Below are 17343 nucleotides of genomic sequence, written 5' to 3' on the forward strand. Positions count from 1 at the left end.
ACTGGTTTATGAATGTTATAATTCTTGACATCTGATTTGTGTCCATTTATTCTTTTACATAGAGACTGTCCAGTTTGACCAATGTACATGGCAGAGGGGCATTGCTGGCACATGATGGCATATATCACATTGGTGGATGTGCAGGTGAACGAGCCTCTGATAGTGTGGCTGATGTGATTAGGCCCTGTGATGGTGTCCCCTGAATAGATATGTGGGCACAGTTGGCAACGGGCTTTGTTGCAAGAATAAGTTCCTGGGTTAGTGGTTCTGTTGTGTGGTATGTGGTTGCTGGTGAGTATTTGCTTCAGGTTGGGGGGCTGTCTGTAGGCAAGGACCCTTGTAAGTTAGACATGGGAGGAAAAACTTACGTTGGATAGTCCATCCCCTGTACACAACAAGATTTTTGCCTTCTGAATAGTTTTAGTGCTTTTGTGCTGCTTAATTTGAAATGCTTCGAACAATGGAGCTTTACAATTAATAAACCATAAGGACAAATTCATTGCTCAGACTTGGCTGTAACTCTTGCTTTACCACACACAACACACATTTAGACCCCAGTTCTGCAGCCCTTACTCATATGAGTATTCCTATGGAACTATTTACAGTAGTAAGGGCTGTGGGACTGGGTCTTTAAACAATACTTCCTGCCCTTCAAGGCTGTGGTATGAGAGAACTGACTGTGACACAAAATATTCTCTCCAGCTGAAAAAGATGACAAAGCATCACAACAAAAGGTCAATTATCTCCTAGCAGGTCCTGCAACAAAGGCACTATTGAAATTAAAGTACACTATTGCAAAAGATTTTGTAAGTTTTTGCAGTGTTGCAGCCATTTTGGTCCCAGGATCTGATAGAGACAGAGTAGGTGAGATAAGCTCGAAAGCTTGTTCAGTTGGTCCCATAAAAGATACTGCATCACTTACCTGTCTCTTATAGTAAGTTTTAATATTTTTAATTGCTAAATCATTGTGTGCTTTACAACAGGGTTTCACTGAATTTCATTTTTAAAACATAAATGTAGAGGTGTCTATAGAAAAATCCATCCAGAGACTATATCCCTGAATTTTACCAGATGTTGAGGGCTGATTTTCTGATTTATAGCATAGCCTGTTATATCTTTCAAATCTGAAACAGGCAGAACTGAGACTTGGCCAAGGGTCGTTAGCATTTAAAAAAATAATCTTTCATCATAATTTAAACCAAGCCTCTGACTTTAGTGACATTTTTGAAGAGGAATGGTAACAAACTTGTTTTAGGGCTTCAGTTATGTAGCTGCCGACATTTTAAATATATACTAGACACATCTTTCAAGTCTCTTACTGTAGTTAGAGGGAGACTCCCTTATTTGGAATTGATCACAAAGCATTTTTCAGTCTTTCCCTCTTGCAAGAATTTTGCATTGTCTTCTGGTTGAGACATGAAACAGATGTTGTGTGCTCTCTTATAGTTATTGAAGAGCTTGTCGCACTTTTGAAAAAGATGTGTTAGGTCTTGTGTCTTGACCAAATTCCCCCTTGGATAACTGGATTCTTTTCAGAGGTTAGATTTTGCTATGAGGGGAGCTAGAAGAAAAAATCCCAAACCCAATTGTCTGTCCCTAATTCCCACTGTAATTTCCCTCAACTGCAATATTTTTCACTTCCTGTCCTAAATCGTAGCTATTTGTTGCTAAACTGCAGCTGTGATCCAGCCCAGGGGTGGCTGCATTTCAGTGTTTGGTAAGGTGATCGCCATACAGCCCTTACCTACCTACCTATCCAGAGAGCTGCAATGCTCAGTCCGGTACTATTTGGCAAGCGCGGGACAATCCGCAGACATGTGAAGCGTTGAGACATCCCCCCCACACACACACACGTACGAGTCTCGCTGGAGACAGAGCCCGGAGCAGTGAGTCTGTAACCAGAAAACAACACAAAGGAGAGAAACGAAGAGGGGGGCTCGCGAGGGTGGCAGTTTGCAGTCCCGGGGCCAAGTGCCCCAGAAGGGGAAATGCAGTGTGCACCTGGGGGGGGGGGTGACGAAGCTCGGGGCAGCTGCAGACACCAAGATTTGGGGGGGGCTGTATACATAGGGGGAGCCTCGTGCACCGATGTGCCGGGGGGTGCACAGATGGGGGAACAGGGAGAGCCTCGTGCACAGATGTGCTGGGGGGTGCACACATGGGGGGCATGCAGGGGGAGCCTCGTGCACCGATGTGCTGGGGGGGGTGCACCTACGGGGGAGGGTGCATGCAGGGGGAGCCTCGTGCACTGATGTGCCTGCGGTGCACACATGAGGGGTGCATCCAAGGGGAGCCTCGTGCACAGATGTGCTGGGGGGATGCACACATGGGGGGGTGCACGCAGGGGGAGCCTCATGCACTGATGTGCCGTGGGAGGTGCATGCGGGGGGGGGCAGGGGGTGCCTTGTGCACCGATGTGCCGGAGGGGTGCATGCGGGGGGGGGACAGGGGGTGCCTTGTGCACCGATGTGCCGGGGGGGTGCACACATGGGAGGGCAGGGGGAGCCTTGCGCACTGATGTGCCTGGGGATGCACACATGGGGGGATGCACGCGGGGGGAGCCTCGTGCACTGATGTGCCGTGGAGGGTGCATGCAGGAGTGGACAGGGGGTGCCTCATGCACAGATGTGCTGGGGGGATGCACACATGGGGGGGTGCCTCGTGCACTGATGTGCCGTGGGGGGTGCATGCGGGGGGGGAGAGGGGGTGCCTCGTGCACCGATGTGCCGGGGGGGTGCACACATGGGGGGGTGCACGCAGGGGGAGCCTCGTGCACAGATGTGCCGGGGGGGTGCACACATGGGGGTGCACGCAGGGGGGAGCCTCGTGCGCCCATATGCCGGGGGGTGCACACATGGGGGACAGGGGGAGCCTCGTGCACCGGCGGACCGGGCCGGGGAGGAGCCGGAGGCGCCGCGCTCCGAGCCGCGCGCCGCCCGGCGGAGGGGAGGGGAGGGGAGGGGGGCTGCCCGGACCGACGCGCCCCCCCGCGCGGGCCCAGTGGCGGCGCTGCTGCGGGGGGGCGGGGCGGCGCGGCGCCGGGAGCGGTACTTTGTCTCCGCGCGGCCCGCGCATGCGCCGCCCGCTGGCGGGGCGGGGCCTGGAGCCGGGGCCGGGCGCAGCGGGGCCTGGAGCGCGCTCGGGGCGCCGGGAGCCGCGCGGGGAGGATGGTGCCGGCGGGAGACGCTCTGCCGCCGCCCCCGCTGAGCCAGCGCAGGCCGGGCACCGAGCCGCGGCTCTGACTGAGACCCGCCCGCCCGGGGAGGAGCCACCCTCGCCGGCCCAGGTAACTGGCCGCCCTCCGGGGGCCCCTTGAGCCCCCCCGCTCGCTTCACAGATACCCTCGGTTCCCCCCCCCCGCGCGCCCCCCGAGGGGGTCCCTGAGCCCCCCGCGCGCGCCCCCCGAGGGGGTCCCTGAGCCCCCCGCGCGCGCCCCCCGAGGGGGTCCCTGAGCCCCCCGCGCGCGCCCCCCGAGGGGGTCCCTGAGCCCCCCGCGCGCGCCCCCCGAGGGGGTCCCTGGGGCCCTCCCCGAATCCGCCCCCGAGGGGCCCCCCTCCCCGAATCCGCCCCCGAGGGGCCCCCCTCCCCGAATCCGCCCCCGAGGGGCCCCCCTCCCCGAATCCGCCCCCCCCCCCACAAATACCTCCGTCCCCCTCCCCGCCCGACTCCCCAAATTCCCCGCGGCCCCAAGGGTCCCCCGAGCCTCTGCCCCCCCTTCCGCATTCCCCCGTGAGCCTCCCAAGCAGCCTTCCCCCCCCGATTAGCCCGCCCCGCCCCCCATCCCCAGGCCCCCCCCTCCGAGGGCCCCCTGAAACCCCCCCCCACACTCTCTCTCTCTCCACAAATGCCCCTTGAGGGGCCCCCCCGATCCCCCCTCCCCGACCCCGAATCCTCCCCTTGGGTGGGGGGGGTGAATCCTTCGCCCCCCGTCCCCTCCCCCGAGACCCCTACTCCACCCCAGTTCTCCTCCTCCGCTGGGCCTCTGGATCTGGCTCGTGTGGCCCGCCCCGGCTGCGGGGAAGGGCGGCGGGGGGAATTCCCCGGCCGGCGGGTCCTGGTTTGCCGCGAGCTGTGCCGGGGTTACTGGAGTTCAGGCGCCGCTGAGCTCAGCGCGGCCCGAGCGGAGGATGCGGGGGGCTCTGCAGCAGCAGCAGCGGCGGCGGCGGCGGCGAAGATTAACGGGACCTCTCGCATTGCAGTCAGGGGCGAACAGGAAATAGGTCCCTGGCTGGAAAGGCACTGGGATGGGGAGGGGGAGGCGGAATTGGGTTTACAAACAGAGAGCTGGGCTGTGGATGCGGCGCTTGACTCGAGCCCAGAGGATGAGCCGGTGCTGCAGTCGTGACCCAGGTTTATGGCTCAGTGGTAGAGGCTGCGGTGCTCTGGTTCCCTGTGTCTCTGTTTACATGCTGGTCTTGCAGCCCTCGGAGAAGGGGACAGGACTGTAAATAGCGCTAACGCTTTCTTGAGGGCAGACACTGCAAGTTTTTGTGTGTGAGAAACAGCCCCTACAGCAGACTTTGTGAAATTCAGGTAAGGAAGTGAGAAGGGGAGAGGCCCGGTTATTTTAAAAGCCTGTGATGATGGTTATGTAAGAGGCATTCTCTTTCTCCGACTGGTTAACTTTCTCTGCCTTTATCGCTGATGTCACTTTAGTTGTTTCTTCAAGATCTTCTTTCTCTCTGTACAATAAGGCTTGTGACATGGTTTTGTATCTTGAATTTTAGTGTACGATGGAGCATGGTGCCATGTGTTATGTGCCTTTGACGTATGGACTGTTATCAGAATGATGCCTCCCTTTCAGATATAACAGCACTTTGCAAGGGGGAAGAAGAGTATGTGTGAGAATAAGATGCTGTGGGGGGGGATGTTTTTCAAGTTTAAAAAAAAATTAGCACACAAAGCAAAATTGGTTTTGCCTACAAAAAGGAACTGTTTTGATTGTCCGTTAACTAGAAGACTTCTGGAAGACCTTTGAGACACAACTCTTAAGTGGTTTGTTTGCATGTGATATTTTAATTGAAAATATTTTTTACTTAGGCTTTAAAAAACCTAAAGTAAAAATTAGGTGGTGCTGTGGTCCCTTCAATGTGCGTGTGAACTCTCTTCTGTAGTTTTAGTACAAAAATTTTCTCTACCAATTCATCTTCTGGACTACTATGCTTTGATTTTTTGGATTAAATCTGGTTAGAGTGCAGTACATTTTTTAAATGTAATGTATCCTCTAGGTTTCAAACTGAAAAAAACAGGAAACCATTCTGGTTTTTGTTTGATCACACTGATGTGTAGTTTAGTAAAAACAAAGCTTTCATTAGAAATTCATTTTTTTCTCTTCTGTAAGACACTGCAGATATTAAATCATCACAATCCATTATTGTGGCTGTCCATGCCAACTATTTTAAATGATCAGCTATCTGTGAAGGAGAGAAACTGCAGCTATGCCTTGGTTTTAGTCAGCCTACTACTATTCATTGCATTGCAAGATGTTAGGATTAACATTTTCCTGTTCCGAAGACATGTGGGAAGCTTTGTTTTAATCCCTAAATTCATTAATATTGTTGCATGATGTATTGAGGAATTGGTGGTCTTTGAGAGAGATTTTATGTAGCAGGATTGTAACCATTTTACAATACAGAACAATGGATGTTCTTCCTGGGTCCAAAATATAGTGGGCCGATGTTTATCTTGCTTACACCAGTTTCATGCTGTTCTAAATCCATTGAAGTTACTATTAATTCAGACTGTGTTTGAGCAGACACCAGGGACCTTTGTTGAAGCTGATGGAAATAGATTACTGCCTCAGTTCTTAGCAGTTTAACTCTGTGGGATAGATTTTAAGAAAAAAATGCACATAAAGCCAATAAAACAGTAAATGGATTGGTATGTGTCTGAAATTTGTCATCTGCCTTATGCTTGGTATTGGCTTCTTTAAAAAAAAAAACAACAACTCCATGCTGTTTACTAGACTGGAGATGAAGACTCATTGCTGTTGGTTCCCTTTTATGGAGACTGTAGGTAATTTCTATTTCAATCCACTAGAACACAGTTTTATATTTAATTTTAAATTTGTGCTTTTTTGGACCCAAGTACTACATAGAATGTCATTTTAACTATAAGTGAATATACCTTTTTTAACATGTATGTTTGTGGTTATAAAAATTAAGCTAATGAGAATTATATGTTCTAGATACACTGTAAATACTCTCCACATGCCATAGCTGCAGTCATTAAACACTGTGACATATCAGTATCACTTGCATTTACTTTTGTAAGATTCATTTTGCTTTTGGATAAGGGTGATCTGCCTAAGTCACTCCCTTATGAAATTGTTTTTTTTAACTTTTGTCTTAGGCCCTGATTCTGCAAAGTCTTACCTGCTTAACTTTACATACATCCCCCTGAAGTAAACAGCTTCTTGCATTTTGTAAAATTAAGCATGCATATAATTTTTTGCAGGATATAGGGTTCTTAGATTGTAGTATAATTGAATTCTGGATGTTTTTCACCTTAAGAAAGATGTTTTACAGCCCTCTGAAACGTCCTACAGTACATCATCCCGGTATATTCTTGTGAAAGTTTTAATGTGTTCGCATCTTGAGTTTCCATGTCTTTTAATTTTTTTTTCCTAATGGCAGCAGCCTTTCATTCTTCTTTGCTATCATGTAAATCTAGTTGTAGGGAAAAATGCAAGACTGTTTGACAGTCCTGGAGACTGAAGCTTCCTAAATGCCCACGGTGCTTCAATGTTGAGCTAGAGGAATCCTCTCTAAAGCCCTGTCCACGCTACATCATCTAACTGATTGTGTAACCAATTACTGTCATGGCTAAATGTTGCTTGTGTCCACATAAAAGTACCTAAAAGTAGGTTAGTAACAATGGTTAGTATCACCCTCTTACATAGTTGTGGTTCCTGTAACAAGTTCAGCACACTGTTTCTTTGCAGGGTGTACAGGATATCCTCAGTGGGCCCACTTACTCAGTTTGGCTGGTAGCTAGACAAGACATCCAATATTGCATTATCCCATATACTTCTGTCCTTGCTCTACAAGCATGTGCTCTGGGCACTCTTGTCCCCTGCAGAGGCACTATAGGATAGCTGCCCAGATTTTCCTAGAATACACTGATACAAACATAGTTAGGTGGACTCACAAATACAGTTGTGATGGCAAAAAAGCTGCTTTGTAAGCACAAACTGATTGGCTAAGGTGACCAAGCCTCTGGCTGGTTAGAAGATGTAGAGTTGGACAGGATCTAAGGGTGTTTCAGTCTCCATGTCAATTCGCTCTTTGGCATTTCTGCTGAAATGTTCACATAGAGATGCAATTTGTTATGGTATTGTTAAAGATGTGCTCTCCTGTCTTCAAAGAATTGGACTGAAACCACCAACTAATTTCACACAGTTCACAAAACAGGCAGCCACTCTTACTTTATCTGGATTTGAACTGGTGATATATAAATGAAGGGTTCTGCGTTTCTGTCATTCCCCTGGCTGATTGGGTTCTATGTTGATTTGTTTACCCCCTTTTCCAACAAACTTTAGCCAGAGTTCAGTCTTCTTGGGAGACAAGTTTTTGTGATTTGGGTGTAAAGAATAGACGAGGCATATCATATTTTACAGTCTGTCTTTAAAGAATACAGCTGCTGTGAAACAATTAGGTGCTTTGGTTGGCACTGTAGGAATATAGAGGATGACACATTCTTTGCCTCTTATTATTTATAACCTAAATCAAATACAGACAATGCATTACAGGCCAAACTGGACCCTGCAAACTTACTCATGGTGCCTCAGATGTATGTGTAGTCCTGTTTTCTTCAGTGGGACTAAGTAAGGTGCTTAAAGTTAGGCACATGTATATGTTTGGCAGGATTGGTGCCTAAGTAGATGGGCAGTATCAAAGACATATGTTGCACTCTTACACACACACACACACACACTGTGTGTGTGTACATACATAACAGTATATGGTAGAAAGAAAAGGAGTACTTGTGACACCTTAGAGACTAACAAATTTATTTGAGCATAAGCTTTCATGAGCTACAGCTCATTTCATCGGATGCATTCAGTCCACTAGATTGAATGCCTCAATTCATATTTGTCTTTAATTTTGGGTGGGTTATTGGACCCTGAATGTTTTACTTCATTTAACAATTCACTTGCTTTTTAGGTGAAAATAGCGACCTCTGTTCACTTGATCTTGTCAGTGCTCTAACCATTCATTTTATTGCACCATATAGGAAAAAATACGGTGTATGCTCATAACTTCTTGTTCAAATAACAAGGCTATGTCTGCTTGCAGTACTGCCTCATTGTAAAACTTTTAGAATTTAAACTCTAAATTCCATCTTGATATGATTTGAAATTGCTGAGCTCCTATAGTAAACCATGAAAACCGCTTTTTAGCGGAAGTGCTGACAAGTCCCTAATTATAGTGTTACGATGCATAATACTAATTTTCCATTTGCAGCTTTAGTATAAGTTATTTGCAAGTCTGCACCATATCCAGCCTCTCTTTGCAAAATATTAGTATGCTGTCATTGTTGGCAGGCCAAGAACATACCCTCATTTAAAAATTACATGCAATTCATACATTTTTTACTTCCCTTGAGCTGGGGCAGGAAGAAAAGAGTTTAATGAAAGCTCTGGAAACAGAACTGTTCTGCTGGATCATCAGTCCCAAACCCAAAATGTTGGACTTCTCTGTGGACTTGTATCAGCACTGGCTTTTTCTGTGTATTTGGCACATAACATTGTCCCTCCATTCTGTCTTGTTCTTGTATATTTCAACACTATGCCAGTTTACAAGAATCCAACTCTCTGAAGAACTCAGAATTGTTTTATATTTCATATCTCCTGCTCCCAAGAACAGAGCGGACATGCATAACACAGAAGCATTGAGATGTGCGTGCAGGCACTCAGAGCACAGCTGGTGGGTCTAATTTTAGGCTTACCAGCCTTGACATTGAATCTTTTAATAGTCCTTAGTCAAAACAGTCTCTGATGCAGCTAGGTGTTCCATTTTAAATAAACGTTTAACCAAGTTAAACAACTAATCAGAGTCATCGTGGACAGGTCTCTGAAGATGTCCACACAGTGTGCAGCGGCATTCAAAAAAAGGAAACAGGATGTTAGGAATCATTAAAAAATGGATAGAGAATAAGACAGAGAATATCTTATTACCCTTATATAAATCCATGGTACGCCCACATCTTGAATACTGCATACAGATGTGGTCCCCTCATCTCAAAAAAAGATATACTGGCATTAGAAAAGATTCAGAAAAAGACAACTAAAATGATTAGGAGTTTGGAACGGGTCCCATATGAGGAGAGATTAAAGAGGCTAGGACTCTTCAGCTTGGGAAAGAGGAGACTAAGGGGGGATGTGATAGAGGTCTATAAAATCATGAGTGGTGTGGAGAAAGTGAATAAGGAAAAATTATTTACTTGTTACCATAATATAAGAACTAGGGGCCACCAAATTAAATTAATGGGCAGCAGGTTTAAAACAAATAAAAGGAAGTTCTTCTTCACACAGTGCTCGGTCAACCTGTGGAACTTCTTGCTTGAGGAGGTTGTGAAGGCTACTACTATAACAGAGTTTAAAAGAGAACTGCATAAATTCACGGAGGTTAAGTCCATTAATGGCTATTAGCCAGGATGGGTAAGGAATGGTGTCCCTAGCCTCTGTTTGTCAGAGGGTGGAGATGGATGGCAGGAGAGAGATCACTTGATCCTTACCTGTTAGGTTCACTCCCTCTGCGGCACCTGGCATTGGCCACTGTCAGTAGACAGGATACTGGGCTGGATGGACTTTTGGTCTGACCCAGTATGGCAGTTCTTATGTTAAGTTTAGTTCAAAAAAATCAAAGCTTTGCATAGCAATATTCTTATAAAATAATGTTTGGTTTTTTTCCCCAGTGTAAGTGCAGCCTATGGACCAAATTCTGCTCTTACACCCATGCATCCAAAATCAGTAGGGTTTCACAAGTATAAGAGCAGAATTTGGACCTATGTCCCTTTTCAGTTTCTGGCAGATTTCTCTGCAGATTTCTTGCAGATGTTCAAGACATGAGCTTGTGAGGTGCTGAGTGCCTTTTCTGCCCATAGTAGCCAGTGAGAGACTGGAGCGCAGAGTGTATTGCAGGTTGGGGCCCTTGGGGAAGGATTTTCAAATACACTAGGAGTTGGACTAACTGCTCTCACTGAAGTCAGTGGTATTTTTTACCATTGTCTTCGGTGGGAGCAGTTAAGCCAGCACTGAGTGTTTTTGAAAATATTCCACCTTTAGTGTGTTTCTGTAACTACTCACTAAGCATTGTATTTAGGGCTTGTCTACATGAAGAAATTGTAACTACTCACTAAGCATTGTATTTAGGGCTTGTCTACATGAAGAAATTGTATCAGGTTAGCTTAAATGTGCTGAATTAAACCAGCGTGAATTTTGGGTATGTGGACTCGTATATTGATGTAAAACTGGTTATATTGATTTAGGTCGTGCCTGTACATTTATTGATGCAAGCTAATGTAAGTCAGATTTAAACCTATGAGTACATGCATGCAGATTGCATTTTTGTGCAGCTTTGTGTGTAGACAAAGCCTTAGAAATAAACCTATTCAAGGGAAAGTGTGAGAGTTTTTTGTCAGTTTTTAATCAAAAGTTTGCTGGTACTGTATTCTTTTCAGCAGTATTTTATCTATTCTGAAATTGGCATGACCTGCACTTGTAATAAATGCACTGGCCGTGTTTTTCAAAATGGTGTGTCTTAAGTTAGGCTCTTAAGTCAACTTTTGGCCACTTAGGGTTTGTCTATTCTACAGCTGAGAGTGAACCTCCCAGCCCAGGTAGACAGACATGTTAAAAACATCTGGATGTTCCAGCTAGACACCCAAGCTAGAACCTAGGATGTAGGGTGGGTTTGAAGTCACATGACTAGCTGGAGCCTCCACAATACAACTATTTTTAGCATGCTCACTCCCAACTTTGAAATGTAGACATACCCTTAAATGACTGGCCTGGTTTTTCAGAAGAGGTGAGCATCCAGCTGCTCATATTGACTTTTTTTCTAAGCATATAAAGGTTTAATGTTTTTTTGCCCAATCAAAATAATGTATTTTAAGATTTTTGTCACATATCAAGAGTTTAGAATAATGGACTTTGCTCACGTGTAGCACATTGTATTGAAACTTGGCAGCAGTTGCATTAGGCTTTAAAGCTTGCAGATTTCTAGTAGACATAATTTAAAAGGGTATCTCATGAATATTGGATGTTTTGTTATGCAGTCTTGTCTCTTTCACCAACAGAAGCTGGTCTAATAAAATATATTACCTCACCCACCTTGTGTCTCTTGTTATGCAGTGACAAGATTTGCTATGATTTTCCAGTGTAGCCACTTTCTGTAATATATTGCCTACCAGTTGCACCATGTTACAGTTGTCAAAGTTGTTTTTAAAAACTAGGTTTAGAAATTTTACGCTGTACCGTTAAGACACAAATACAGTAGAACCTCAGTTACAAACACCTCTGGAATGGAGGTTGTTCGTAACTCTGAATAAAATGTTATGATTCTTTCAAAAGTTTACAACTGAACATTGACTTAATACAGCTTTGAAACTATTATGCAAAAGACAAATGCTACTTTCCCTTTATATTTTTAGTAGTTTACATTTAACACTGTACTATACTGTATTTGCTTTTTTGGTCTCTGCTGCCACTGGATTGCGTACTTCCGGTTCCAAATTAGGTGTGTGGTTCACTGGTCAGTTTTGTAACTCTGGTTTCGTAACTCTGAGGTTCTGCTGTACAGTTCACTTAAGCTCCCAAGTATAGGTTTGTGAATTCAGAAGGGAAAAGCAAGCTTGCCCAAATCGTGCCAATTAACTGAGTTATTCATGGCCCCATTTAGCCTGTGTTTGGGAAAGCAGGTAAGTTCTGCTTGAGTTTGTGGTGAGTAAGGAGTACTAAATAGGGCCCTTAAATAAAACTTAATTTTTCTTGTTCTTCGTATGTAGATATTGTGCCATACAGCTGATTGGTCAGATATGACTCTGGGATATGTAAGAGCTTTTTAATAAAGTCCATTTTGTCAGCCTCATGGGTTTGTTTTTGTTTGTTTTTAAGCAACAAATATGAACTTGTAGCTCAACATGGTTGTCAAGATGTATCTTAACTGCTTTAAAAAAAATCTGTAGATAGTTTGGCCCCCATAAGGGCTGGCGAATTTATGTATTTGGAAAAAACAAAAGACTTGGTAAAAGCTACTTAAAATTCACAGTACCTTTAACTTTTTTTCACATAAGCTCTTAAACTAGATCTATTTATCTTGACACTTTTTCTGAGTATAGGCTTGCAATTTCAAATCAATCTGACTAAAATTTTCTTCTATATATTCAGCCTGCATCCAAAATTGTTTTCTTTAAAATAATATTTTAATACATAAAGCTCTTTTTAATTTATACCACAGCAAAAATATATGTAAATTATTTGCAGGGGTGTTTTGTGCGGTCAGAACAGTGTTTTAGTGGCTTGGGCAGTGGTTTTGCCTATTCATATTTTAGGATGCTTATATTGTTTTGACTGTCTTTTAAATTCTTCTTACATGCTATTGTGTAATGCTTCTTAGAAAGATATTGTGTGGGCAGTTTGGTGTATGGCTGTTACTGTTTTTGTATGAGGTGGAAAGATGTGCTGTTTGGAGTTTACAGTTCTGTTAAAATAGTGGGAAGAGTGGGAATTGTACACAAAAATCAGTCTGAATTTATAAAATTGAAAAAGCCCAACAACGCATGATTTACTGAGATCAGACTGATAGGCCACCTTGTAAATTTGTTTTTGGCTTTTTTTTTTTTTTTTTTTGATCAAGTGCTATATAAAAATAATTACACTTCTTCTTGAGAGCTGTGGAAGGTGGGCTACCGTTGGTGGACAGTATTGGCTTCTGATTGCTTTAACTCTTCTAGAGCTGAAAACACTTGTGTCCCTATGCCTTGTGCAAGTCTTAATGCACTCTTCCCTCCCACCTGCAAAACTTGACCATGAATTATGATTTTTTACAGTATCTTATCTTTGAGGGCTTATGTGAGACTTAGGCCAGGTCTGCACTACTGCGGCTGGTCGATCTAAGCTATGCAATTTGAGTAACGTTAGTAGAGTAACTCAAGTCGATGTAGCTTATGTCTACTTACTGCAGGATCCACACTACGCTATGTCGATGGGAGACACTCTCTCACCAACACTGCTTCTGCCTCTCGTTAAGGTGGAGTACAGAAATCAATGGGAGAGCTCTCTTCCATTGGTTGAGCGTGTCTTCAGTAGACCCACTGAATCAATACCACTACATCCATTACAGCAGTGCGATTTAGCTCCGTAGTGAAGACAAGCCCTTAAAGTGGTTCGTATCCCTTGTGCCAGTCCTCTGAACAAAAGTTAATGTTGTCCAGTATTATGGCACTGAAATGTAATTCCAGTATTTTTTTTATTTAAACTTCTGCATTTCATAGCCATCCAGTAGTGGCGAGCATTTGTGAGTAAAAAAAAAATAAAACCTAAATTTGCAATGAGCAGCATCCCAAAGTAAGGTACCTTAAACCATTTTCCACCTTGCTGTAATTACAATTTAACAATACTGGAGAACATTAATATTTCAGCAGAATAGTCTGGTTTAGTTTTGTGCTGGGCTTCCATATTGCCTTGGTACAAATGATTTTATTATTTTTATAGCCAATCGTGGTAGTCTCAAAAATACCAATAGTAATTGCTCATAGTTTTGAAATGCATTTCACAGCTTTTTCAAAGTGAAAGGCATCTTTTGCTTCTGCAAATTGTTCAGAGTATTGGACAGAGTACAGTTCTTCTGAAATGTTCTTCTGATATTTGAGGCATTCAACCCTTTGAGCCTGGTTTGGGACACAAATCTCCAACAGTGATAGTTTCCACTTGCTTAAACAGTTTCCCACTGCTGGGTTTGAAATCACAGATGCTCATGTTGCATCATCTCTCCACAGGCTCTGTTCTCTCTCTCTTTCTCAATAAACGATGACTTGGTAATAAAGGTTCCTCAAGTAGCGATTGAGCCTGAAAACAACAAAATTGGAGCATGCTTAACACACAGATGCCTGAAAAAATTTGTTTTTTAGCCTCCCCTTCTAGCCTGCTTCTCCCAGCGCCTCTCCAAATCCACTCACCTGAAAATAGGTCCAGGGTGGGAGTGAACTGAAAATGGTTATTGATTTCCTGGTGGTCTGTGTGAAATGCATTGCCTTATTGCCATTCCTACAATGGACAGGTGTCGTCCTCATGAAAACCATTACAATTGGCACCAGCTAAAAGTCTTAGCTGAAGGCCACGGTCTGAATGTGCATGGAGACTGAACCTATTCACTTCTTTATATGTTTCAGAGTAGCAGCCGTGTTAGTCTGTATTCACAGAAAGAAAAGGAGTACTTGTAGCACCTTAGAGACTAACAAATTTTCTTGAGCATAAGCTTTCATGAGCTACAGCTCACTTCATTGGATGCTGAGCTGTAGCTCATGAAAGCTTATGCTCAGATAAATTTGTTAGCCTCTAAGGTGCCACAAGTACTTCTTTTCTTCTTTCTTCTTTATGTGGTCTTTCCAGTTTGACTGAGGTACATTAACAAGTTGTAGAGAAACTTATACTGTGTCTTTTCTATAGCTAAACAAAACCCTCCAATCTCCATTGCTATCAATCTAGCCCAGTTCATGAGCACTAAATTCACTTTACAAACAAACCAAACCCTAATTCCAGAGTACTACAGTAATGGGCCATTGCAGTGAATTACATTAGTATAATCAGGATGGAGCTGCCTTACTGATGTTAATCTAAAAGAAATGCTGTTTGCATAAATGTATACAAACAGAGGTTAACGAATGCCACAAATAATAAAAGCAAGATTAGACTTTTAAAATTACTTCAAGCCGCAGGGAGGAAACAAACCTAAAATGTCATGATTGTAAAATGCAGTGTTGTAGCCACGTTACTCCCAGGATATTAGAGGGTCGGTGTGGTTGAGGTAATATCTCTTATTCTCTCTCACCACTGTCTCTCTCTCACAATTACAGAGAGAAGGTGGGTGAGGTAATATCTTTTATTGGACCACCACCTTTGGTGAAAGAGACAAGCTATTGAGCTATGCAGAGCTTTTCTTCAGGTCTGGGAAAGGTTCTGGTCTACACTACAGCCCCATCTGATGAAGCTCTCTCGGCATAATAAACCGCCTCTGCAAGTGGCACGTGTCTGCCCCAGTGGGTAGATCAGTAACTGCTCCGCTCAAGGGAGTGGATTTTCTACACCCCTGTGCAACATAGTTATACCAACATAAGTCTGCAGTGTAGACCTGGCCTGAGCCTATGTTCACACTGGCACTTCTGGTGGTGTAACTTATGTCACTCACAGGGGTGGCTTATTCACACCCCTAAGTGACAGAAGGTATGCCAACATAAGCTGTAATGTAGACCTCAGGCTGACTTAAGTTGGTATAACTGTGTTGCTCAGGGTTGTAGAAAATCCACAGCCTTGAGCGAAGCAGTTACCCCCAGTGTAGACAGCGTTGTGTCAACGAGGGGGCTTCTCCCATCTGGGGTGGAGTAACTACACTGAGAGGGAGAAGTTCTCCTGTCAACACAGTAGCGTCTTCACTGCAGTGGTGCTGCTGCCTCGATTATCTTTCCCAGACCTGAAGAAGAGCTCTGGGTAGCTTGAAAGTTTCTCTCTCACCAGCATAAATGGGTTCAATAAAAGATATTCTCTTACTCACCTTATCTCTCTCATATTCAGAGACCAGCATGTCTATACCACTACCCAAAGGGTTATTGTAAAAACTGTTTCAAAAACAGCTTAATTTGTTAACATTTAACATTTTAAAAAACTATTTTTACTTGGCATGTATTTCAAAAGCTGCTTCATCTCAGATGGCTATAGAGAGAGATTTCAAGTTAATCTGGGAATTCACTCCCAAGTGGTCTCGCTAGGTTTTTTCTGCTGCTTTTTTTGGCTCTAAAACCCAAGTATGTTTACTAATGAGTTTTCACAACACATTTTCAAAGTGGAAGAGCATTGTCCAAAAATAATAATAATAAAAGCACAGTAAGTCTTTATGGAAAATAGCTAGCAAACTCCTCTTAATATAGCAAAAAGCAAAAGCTATGCTGTCTGGATTTTTGAGTTTAACTCAATTGATTTGTTTACTGATATATGGCCCCATGGTGTTCTCCATTCATACATTCATGATGCCTAATGGCTGGCTGTACAGTGAGATTCATTTGATTACTTTTGTCTGTCTTGTGCTATTTAGAGTCTGCTACAAGTTCATTGAAAAGGAACAGAATGGCTGCAAAGGAGAAGTTGGAGGCAGTGTTAAATGTGGCCCTGAGGGTCCCAAGCATCATGCTCTTGGATGTCTTGTACAGATGGGATGTCAGCTCCTTCTTCCAGCAGATCCAAAGGAGTAGCCTCAACAACAATCCCCTTTTCCAGTACAAGTACTTGGCCCTCAACATGCACTATGTGGGTAAGTCTGTACACCTCACAGAGATAATATAGTTTCAAATTAATATTTTGCCACAAGAATTTTAAGAATGCAATAAAATAACAATAGTATATTTTTGGCTGTAACACCTTTTGGTCTAACTAATAAAATGGTGCTGTTTATCCTAGCAGTACAGAGATCCGTTTCTAGAATCTCCTAGTGAATTATCAGAATGAGGTTTATTGCATAGCCTCAAAAGGATTTATGATACGTATCACATATGAGTTGGGTGAAATGCTACTAATGCACGGGAAGAACAGAGTACCAGAATGGGGATGGTTTTATCAGGTACTGCTGTGCATCTGACAGATGAACAGGAGAGTGAAGATGGTTAATTGTGATGTAAAAATTAACCTAGTTGCTTGAAGCTAAATAAAAGACTAGAAAGAGGGAAATAAGTTGCTGCCTCTGAACTATGGCCTGCAGCTTGACAAAAGCCAGCTTTCAAACTCTATTACTTGAGCTCAGTACAGATATGGCACTCTGGGTTAAAGTCTTAAGCCTTCAAAATAGTATGAGCACCGACAGTGGATTGGAATGTGTAACAAATCCATGTGCTGCAGACAGAATTTCTAGATAAATTACTCACAACTCAGGGAACTAGAAGTAGAAGCCTGGTCCAAAGCTCTAGCTTTGTTTTTTGGGAGATGAAAGGACCCTGGTTCTTGGGCCAACTCTAAAGGGGTGTGTGTGATTGGCTACAGTATGTGATTTAATTACAGATTGGTTCCCCATTGTTGCATTTGAACTCCTGTGAACCTCAGATGATAACTTTGCGGGGGGTAGAGGGGGGCTGTTC

At 44.0% G+C, this 17343-nt stretch overlaps 1 protein-coding gene across 4 annotated transcripts in view; it reads left to right on the forward strand.

The window, feature by feature from the left end:
- Nucleotides 1-3081: 3081 nt before the first annotated feature.
- The window catches only part of RNF145 (ring finger protein 145), a 59188-nt gene continuing 44926 nt past the window's right edge, over nucleotides 3082-17343 (forward strand). For 2 of the 4 annotated variants that reach the window (XM_073355182.2, XM_073355185.2), the window contains exons 1-2: nucleotides 3082-3286; nucleotides 16311-16526. In XM_073355182.2, the coding sequence (XP_073211283.1) occupies nucleotides 16343-16526 (184 nt within the window). In that variant the 5' untranslated portion in view covers nucleotides 3082-3286; nucleotides 16311-16342. Of the gene's footprint in view, nucleotides 3287-4055; nucleotides 4534-16310; nucleotides 16527-17343 lie in introns of those variants that run through there. The other 2 variants (XM_073355183.2, XM_073355186.1) reach the window with 2 other exon arrangements.

This window comes from Lepidochelys kempii, chromosome 8, assembly GCF_965140285.1.
Source record: "Lepidochelys kempii isolate rLepKem1 chromosome 8, rLepKem1.hap1, whole genome shotgun sequence".
Classification (NCBI taxonomy): domain Eukaryota; kingdom Metazoa; phylum Chordata; order Testudines; family Cheloniidae; genus Lepidochelys; species Lepidochelys kempii.